Source organism: Amphimedon queenslandica, unplaced genomic scaffold (assembly GCF_000090795.2).
Source record: "Amphimedon queenslandica unplaced genomic scaffold, v1.1 AMPQUscaffold_12759, whole genome shotgun sequence".
Lineage (NCBI taxonomy): Eukaryota > Metazoa > Porifera > Demospongiae > Haplosclerida > Niphatidae > Amphimedon > Amphimedon queenslandica.
Window position 1 is genome coordinate 1 of NW_003547005.1, and position 9,005 is coordinate 9,005.

General features: G+C 36.2%; 3 protein-coding genes across 4 annotated transcripts; 1 reads left to right on the top strand and 2 right to left on the bottom strand.

Annotated features, from left to right (window-relative positions):
* Positions 1-68: 68 nt before the first annotated feature.
* On the top strand, positions 69-1,987 carry LOC105314598 (uncharacterized; the record flags this gene model as incomplete). Its single annotated transcript, XM_011408865.1, has 1 exon — positions 69-1,987. A coding segment is annotated over one exon (1,919 nt), but the record flags the coding sequence as incomplete, so codon positions are not given.
* Positions 1,988-2,300: 313 nt separating this feature from the next.
* LOC100634492 (ras-related protein Rab-23-like) lies at positions 2,301-4,736 on the bottom strand. The gene is made up of 6 exons (XM_003390140.3): positions 4,483-4,736; positions 3,225-3,310; positions 3,084-3,160; positions 2,874-3,036; positions 2,730-2,819; positions 2,301-2,649 (listed from the first exon to the last, which is right to left on the bottom strand). Exons 1-6 carry the CDS (start codon positions 4,635-4,637, stop codon positions 2,492-2,494), a joined length of 729 nt encoding a protein of 242 aa, XP_003390188.1. The 5' UTR covers positions 4,638-4,736; the 3' UTR covers positions 2,301-2,491.
* A 75-nt stretch (positions 4,737-4,811) lies between these two features.
* Positions 4,812-7,693, bottom strand: LOC100634744 (replication protein A 32 kDa subunit-B-like). Of its 2 annotated transcripts, none has more exons than XM_003390142.3 (10): positions 7,246-7,693; positions 7,134-7,196; positions 6,991-7,088; positions 6,839-6,946; positions 6,661-6,786; positions 6,573-6,610; positions 6,362-6,524; positions 6,136-6,312; positions 5,984-6,084; positions 4,812-4,992 (listed from the first exon to the last, which is right to left on the bottom strand). In XM_003390142.3, the coding sequence occupies exons 1-10, from the start codon at positions 7,310-7,312 to the stop codon at positions 4,908-4,910; spliced, it is 1,026 nt and encodes a 341-aa protein (XP_003390190.2). In that variant the 5' UTR covers positions 7,313-7,693; the 3' UTR covers positions 4,812-4,907. The 2 variants fall into 2 exon arrangements, with proteins under 2 accessions (XP_003390190.2, XP_019858654.1); XM_020003095.1 differs by having other exon boundaries at positions 7,249-7,692.
* Between the last annotated feature and the right edge of the window lie 1,312 nt (positions 7,694-9,005).

Below are 9,005 nucleotides of genomic sequence, written 5' to 3' on the forward strand. Positions count from 1 at the left end.
TGGCTACTTACCAAATGCTCCAATCACAGGAGAAGATAATGGCTATATTCCAAATGCTCCAATCACAGGAGAAGATAATGGCTACTTACCAAATGCTCCAATCACAGGAGAAGATAATGGCTATATTCCAAATGCTCCAATCACAGGAGAAGATAATGGCTATATTCCAAATGCTCCAATCACAGGAGAAGATAATGGCTATATTCCAAATGCTCCAATCACAGTAGAAGATAATGGCTACTTACCAAATGCTCCAATCACAGGAGAAGATAATGGCTACTTACCAAATGCTCCAATCACAGGAGAAGATAATGGCTATATTCCAAATGCTCCAATCACAGGAGAAGATAATGGCTACTTACCAAATGCTCCAATCACAGGAGAAGATACTGGCTACTTACCAAATGCTCCAATCACAGGAGAAGATAATGGCTACTTACCAAATGCTCCAATCACAGTAGAAGATAATGGCTACTTACCAAATGCTCCAATCACAGTAGAAGATAATGGCTACTTACCAAATGCTCCAATCACAGGAGAAGATAATGGCTATATTCCAAATGCTCCAATCACAGGAGAAGATAATGGCTACTTACCAAATGCTCCAATCACAGGAGAAGATAATGGCTATATTCCAAATGCTCCAATCACAGTAGAAGATAATGGCTACTTACCAAATGCTCCAATAACACGAGAAGATAATGGCTACTTACCAAATGCTCCAATCACAGGAGAAGATACTGGCTACTTACCAAATGCTCCAATCACAGTAGAAGATACTGGCTACTTACCAAATGCTCCAATCACAGGAGAAGATAATGGCTATATTCCAAATGCTCCAATCACAGTAGAAGATACTGGCTACTTACCAAATGCTCCAATCACAGTAGAAGATAATGGCTACTTACCAAATGCTCCAATCACAGGAGAAGATAATGGCTATATTCCAAATGCTCCAATCACAGGAGAAGATAATGGCTATATTCCAAATGCTCCAATCACAGTAGAAGATAATGGCTACTTACCAAATGCTCCAATCACAGTAGAAGATACTGGCTACTTACCAAATGCTCCAATCACAGGAGAAGATAATGGCTACTTACCAAATGCTCCAATCACAGTAGAAGATAATGGCTACTTACCAAATGCTCCAATCACAGTAGAAGATACTGGCTACTTACCAAATGCTCCAATCACAGGAGAAGATAATGGCTACTTACCAAATGCTCCAATCACAGTAGAAGATAATGGCTACTTACCAAATGCTCCAATCACAGTAGAAGATACTGGCTATATTCCAAATGCTCCAATCACAGGAGAAGATACTGGCTATATTCCAAATGCTCCAATCACAGTAGAAGATAATGGCTACTTACCAAATGCTCCAATCACAGTAGAAGATAATGGCTACTTACCAAATGCTCCAATCACAGTAGAAGATAATGGCTACTTACCAAATGCTCCAATCACAGTAGAAGATAATGGCTACTTACCAAATGCTCCAATCACAGTAGAAGATAATGGCTATATTCCAAATGCTCCAATCACAGGAGAAGATACTGGCTATATTCCAAATGCTCCAATCACAGTAGAAGATAATGGCTACTTACCAAATGCTCCAATCACAGTAGAAGATAATGGATATATTCCAAATACAGGGACACCTCCATCAGCTTCAGATGGCTATCTACCGGATACTTATTCAAATATATTGCCACCTCCTCAGGTAAGAGCAAGCACCGAATACTCACCAAACTCTCCTTGTGGAGTATCAAAAACTATTGAATCAAATGGCTACATATCAGACACTTGTCTTCCTCCTCCTTCCAGCTGTAATGGACGCCTATCTTCTCCTCTGCATGATGGATACTTACCAGATGTGACTAGTATCATGCACCCACATTCATCAAGGCTTAAAGAAGTGATTAATGAAGATCTTGATAGCTATTCATACGATATTGAAGAATTTGATGACATTGAAGTTTGATAATCCACATGCGTACATGCAATTATTTTCATATGCAAACATTAATTTTCATGTATTTTTATAACAACAATCCCTCATCACTCTTTTTTATTTTTGTAATATTTATAATTATTAGGATCAGCTCATAAAACATAAAGACATGCGTATAATTGTATCAGAAAATGTAGTAAAATAAGAATTCTCTTGTAGCCTCACTCCAGATACACAGTTCAGACATGTTGAGAATTAAGTCTCTTCCAGCCATTTTACGACACATCCTACAAAGACTATATATACATGTAGTCTGCTATAATAAGTTTCATATCAAAGCCTCTTAAAATTATAGTTGAAGCTATCACCATTTTTTACAAGCAATAAATAAGCAAAACAAAACAAGATGGAAATAAAATAAATAAATAATTATTATTAATAATAATAGAGCTGCTGTTGTTTCTTATGTGAAATTGGATTGTTGGTTAATATTAAATAATAAACTGTTCATATTACGTGTGCTTGCGAATCACATCAAAGCAGTGCACAGAATGGTCTGTGCTTTCTCTGTACTCTCTCCTTTGTTGGTTTTATTTTAAAAGATTTCTCTTCGTTGGTTTTCAATTTTCCATTAGCATTATCCTTATGACCAGCTTTGTCCAAATTATCTATACTGCTGGTGAATATTTGAGCTAAAGAAACAGAATAAATAGTAATCCCCTTCTTCTCTTTCTCTTCCCCTCCATCTCCTTCACAAACAATCAACACTGACCAAGTGAACTTGTTGGCTGCTGGTTCTGAGCTCTTTCTGTTGCTTCTTTCCTTTGCTGGCTAAGAAACTTTCGAGAGAGATAGAGGAACACTAACGATACAAACAAAAATAAATTAAAAGCCTGGATTCTCAGTTATTACGTACCTTCGTCAATATTAAAGTTTTCCTTGACCGAAGTTCGAAATAAATGTAACTTTAATCTTTTAGTCAAAGCTTCTACATCTTCTGCTGAGACAGCAGATTCATCAATTAGATCAATCTTATTCTGAACCACTACCATAACAATAGCACCACATTCTGCTTCAACCTGAAACCATACCCACATGACACACCTCTTTTTTAAAAACGAGTTACCTTGTTTTTCCATCTCTCAATTGCATCAAAGGAATCCTTATCTGTCGTAGAGAAGGCCAGAACACAGACTTGGGCACCTAAAAGTAAAAAGCGATATATATTTTAGTAAATTTCACCTCTGTCATTATTTCTATATCTTACCTCGGTAATATGCTTTAGTGATCGAGTCAAACTCTTCCTGACCAGCAGTATCCCAAACCATTAATCTTACGTTATCATCATCAACTCTAAAATAAAATAGACAAATGATCAACATTATTTTTACTAATACAGTACATGGCTTTAAAGCAACTTTAAAATTCATTAAAAATTCAATTTTGATCAGAATCAGCTCAAAATTTGTATGCAATACAAGGGCATGTACCGGAACTCGCCCCAATTAACGCTTCTCTCGATAAAATTATAATTACATGTCTCAGGTGTTGCATGCATTGTTTAGATAGGAACGATTATGAACCGCTCCAGGAGGTGCTTGTTTAGAAAGGTGCTTAGCTAAGTACACAATACACCTGTAACAATGGGACTTTCTAATTACAATGCGCCTCTTAAAAATAAATTATCTTGACCATGACGTGCACTCAATAGAAAGTTTTTATTGTAGAAGCCCGTGTAGAGGTGCAATAATTACGAAGGTACCGCGTTAATTGGGGCGAGTATGGTAGTATCAGGAAAAATATATTAATAACAAATTCTCTCCTTTTAAAATTTTGGTAAAAATTCATAAAAAATCCAAACTTGATTGGAATCAGCTCAAAATTGGTATACAACATAAGAACATGTATATGTATCAGGAAAAAAAATTATAAAATAGAGAATTCTCAACTTGTGATTTTTGTGAAAATACCCTGTGCTATAGTACAGAGTCTTTGGCCGAATTTTTGAGCAACTGACAAGAAGCTGCATGAATACTATGCCAAAATCCAGTGGAAAGCCCTAAAAAAGTACCTCTGCATAGCAGATCATAAACTTTACTGTTCCAAAGTGACAGTTCTTATTATTATAAGTGTGTATGCCCGTGTGTGTGTGTGTGTGGTATTGAGTAGAAGATGAGTATAATTACTAGCTGGCAAATATTTATAATTGTCATTCCATTCTCAATTAATTTTTTGCATACACGCTATAATAAAAATGAATAAAGTTTATAAATTACACGTGGCTCGCCAAGTTATTGTTAGCACAAAAACTGTTAACAGTTTAGTGGTTAAGGCGATTAATACTCACATTTAAAAAGCATCACCTAAAACGTCTCGATTTAGCTGATTTAAAAATAGCAATAAATCAAAAAACGATTATTAGTTTCGATTCACAAAATCTGCATCACAAAAAATAATCCCCCACCTTTACTACAGCCCCACCCACTTTATTTGCGATCGAATGTACAGAAAGACAGTCAACTCACTCAATCTCTCTCTCCAGGAAGTCCACTCCAATGGTTTTCTTGTAGTCCTGCGTGTACACTCCCTTGCAGTACCGTCTTATCATGCTGCTCTTCCCCACAGCACCATTCCCCACGACTACCACTTTAATGGCTACCTCCAAATCTTCTTCTATCATGTTAAAGGCGGCAGGGAAGGAGAGGCAAGATTGCTAGAGGTATTTGAGGAAGAGATGGCGTCGCTTAGTGGATGTGTTCTCCAAGGAAAAGAATTTTTATATCATTTTCCTACAAATTTCCTGACAATTGTACCTGCCTACCTGGCCACGCCCAGTTATAAGTTTTAAAATTTCTAAAAGATACGTTAACTTAGACATATACGGTACATGGATGACTACAGTAAAATTAATAAAGAAGTGTGCTGGTTCAAGATAGTTTTTGGTGCATAATTAAACATCTTCTGTTGATTTGAAATGTTGCTCATCAATTGTGGAGTATACATGGCCTTCATTGGACAGAAAATCAAGAGCAGTCCTATAAATAATAATAATAATAATAATAATAATAATAAAATAGCATCCATTTGCACCTGAGCCCATAACTTAGGATATGTTTACACAGCAACAACGAAACTTCATCGTATATAGTTTTGTGCCTGTTTTATGCTTTTGTTTACACAGAAACAAATGAAAACATGATAGAATCTCAAGCTGCTCAAAGATTGGTAAGAGAATTAATTTGACAGAAAATTCACAAGTTCCCTGTTGTAATTTTTTTTCAGATACATACGTTCTTATGTAGTGTACCAACTTCAAGCTGATTCAAATTAAAATTGAGATTTAAAAAAATTTTTTAAAGTTGCTTGGAAAATGGGCCAATGGCCATAGCCTTTAGCCAAATTTTGGTACAAAAAAACTTTTTTCATTTTATTAATTTGGTGAAATTTGGCCACAGACTAAAGGCTATATAGCCTTTGGTCGTTGTCCCAATTTTTAAGCAATGTTAAAATTTATTAAAAATCCAAATTTTATCAGAATCAGCTCAAAGTTGATATATGCAACATGAGGACATGAATAATTATATGTGTATAAGAAAAAATGGCTAGGAGAGAATTTTTCATTTTAATTTTTATCTCTGATACATACACATGTCCTTATGTATTGATTTCAATCATACTTGAATTTTTTATGAATTTTAAAAATTACTCAAAAATTGGGCCAATGACCAAAGACTATAGCCTTTGGTATTTAGCTAAATTTAGTAAAAATGGCTAAATTGTTTCTGTGCTCCAAATGCCATGTACTGTATTGTAGTGCTTAATTGTCAGCTCAATGAAGCATGCTGTTTAGCTCACTTAGCATGCTTTGTAAAAAAACAGAAAAAACAATGCAAAACTACTTCTAAAGTGCCACAATTGATACAGCAAAAGGAAAGCAATGCATTGGTAAGTGTATTTTTACAATAGAACTAGTAAGTCAAAAGTTACGCAGGCTCAGGTGAACACAAAAGGACTTTAATATCTTACTTTATGCTTGCATCAGAGAAGCCTTGAGTCTTTACAGAACTAATTATATCATTAACATGTAGTCCATGATCACCTTTTGTATTACCAATGACACTTAAAACCTACATACATAAAATAAAATAAAATAATACATTACAAATAAACCACTGCACCTTTTGTTGGACCAATGTTAATCCACTGTTGAACTGATTGCCGTACGATGTGCCACTCATCTGAGTGCTGGTTGCAAGTGGGGTCCAGCCACTTCCGCCTGCTTGAGGTGTAGTGCTACCAAAACTAGAAGCTCCGCCCATTTGATTACCTTGTTGATGATCGGAAAACTGCTCAGGCTAAGGAAGCAGAGACCAGGAAGTGATGATTTAATTTTTAAAAACTTACAAGTTTCAGTCCTTTCGTTATAGCCAGGTGTGCAAACATAGTCTCGGCCATGTGGTGAGTAACTTCGTTAAAGTCTTCTATCGGTCTTATCATGAAACCCGTGATCGTTCTCTGGTTGTTAAACATTTTAATGTGACCAACAATCTTCACATAAATTCCTTCCCTACAAATGATTGTTACATATTAAATTTAAAGTTTTTTTCTGACACACCTGCAAGCTGCCCGCCTTTCTAATTCAAATTGTGAATCCTATAATTAGAAACAAAACCTATAAATAGCAACAATAAGTAGCCTCTTACCTCTTCAGCGTTAATCCATCGTCTTACTTCAACGGGTGGACCTGTTCTATCATCAATCTTATACATTACACTTGTAGCTGATTCAAATACTTCAACAATCTCACCGACCAGAACTATCTGATTTACCTAAAGTGATAAGAGAGAAGTGTAGCAATATTATTTTTAATTATAAAGTTACTTGTTCATCATCAATTAAGTAAATTTCCTCTGCCCCAGGTGGTGAGGTAACTCGATGAAGCATTGCAGCTGTTACTGGCCTTGTCGCCTGGTTCTTGAAACCACCTCTCTAATTATAAGGATTTCGATTTTATTTTGTTTTATACTACAGACCTTTGAGTCTTTTCCACCTGGTGTTCCTGTCGTCCCACCTGGGGAGGTAAAACCTCCACCCATTTCATTTGCCATGTACCCTCCACCCCCAAAAGTATCTAATTTTCAGGAAAAGTAAGCAGTACTTTTATATTCAAGATTACCATAGCTACCTCCACCTTGGTAGCCTCTGCCCCCACCATAAGAGCTCCCTACAGACTGGTACCCTAACAGAAACAGCAGTAATTAATTTACTAAAGACTGTTAAGTTCTTACCACCTCCAAAATTCATTTTACTTATGTTGAATGTTCCAGTGTAAGTGTCCCGCCTCCTTTTGCGCATGCGCAATAGTGTATTGATGACACACGTGAACGCACGTGTGCAAGAAATTTCAAGAAGAAGCGCAAATTAACTTTGTGACTGTCTTTCAAAAGAGCCTGATTAATGCTTTATGATTAAGTTGCAGCACAAAAAGTTTGAAGGTGTATACTGCAATTCATGAGCAGTCACATGCAAAATTACTCGTGTATTGTGATAAAACAATGCAAAGAATGTGCTCTAATGATCAGTTATTCGTATGTAAGGATTCAAAAGCAAAACAAGATATGTGACTGAAAATTTCCTTTGCTCAAGGCTGAGTTCACTGTTTTAGGAAATTAATAATAGCAGACACTATGGTGACACTATGGATGCATACTTGATCCAGAGGAGATGCACCTCTGCTTTATGGGCAGTGCATGTATAGGCTGATCTGGATGATGTACTGTCAAGATGGTAATGAGATTAATAGTAACACTTCTCGTGTAGCGTATATGGCCATTTCTATTTCTATTATTTAACTTTAGTACTGTTAATATTAGTTAGTTTATAGTAATTAAGTTTTTAAAAACTTTATTTTGTGGTCAAATACAAATTATAGCCTTAAATCAATCCTTAAAAAATTGGGGGAAAAGTATTTAGGAAAATGAAACTACACTACTATAGAAGTCACAGTACTGAAACTAATAATAAAGCACAATATGACTAGCAAACTGTTCTACTGAACATAAATCTCATAATAGCTAACAGGAACATCTTCATTATCAATTCCTTCATCTCCACACACCCTCAACTCAATATAGTCAGTAGTGGTAGTGTTACCATAGTCTCTGTGAAACCATGGGATACCAGTAACATTACAACAAGGTGATTCATTAGAACCACAACTTTGACCATCCCAGAGTGGATCAGATGTATACAATTGCCGTTGATGTTCACCATTAGCAACTCCAGATTCACAGAAATAATGGTCTCCAATAAATGATTGAACTGGGATCACAGAGCCAGTACCACAAGGACAGATATGAATAAAAGTACCAAAACAATTCTCTTCACAATTGGCAGCCATTAGTGTCCAGACATGCTGACGAGGAGACCCACGAGTGATACTAACACCATCAACATAATCACCATTCAAATTATTGTGATTTGCAAAACCAAGGTTAACTGCATCAGGTGAATAATATTGATATCCAGTTACTCTACCACACACCTGAGAATAACTGATACCATTAGATGGGAACTGAACTGATACACAGCTACCACTGCTTGTTACTGGTCTACCACAAGCTCTAACTCCTCCTGAATGGTACAGTCTAAACCCAGAAGGACAGTTCACTGTAGAGTCAGTCATATCCAGATATGCTAGTCTTGTCCATCCTCCTCCTGAACCACACAACTCCTCCATATTACAGTAAGTATTAATAGTTCCATTAGCAGTTTCCAGTAGATACATACCAGAAGGACTGTTTGGTTGCTTGTTCTTAACCTCCTGACAAGAGGTAGGAAGAGGAGAGGAGCCAGAAGTAGTTTCATTGTGTATCATCAGAAGGTCTTCCACTAGTAGCAGCATAGGGGTAGGAACAAACTAAAAGTTGGGGGGGCTAAGGTATTATTTTTACAATTGATCATTAATACATAGCATGTACTGAAATTAATACTGTCCAAAATATTGGCGTCTATGCTCATTAAATGTAACAAATTCCTTTGCAATGTC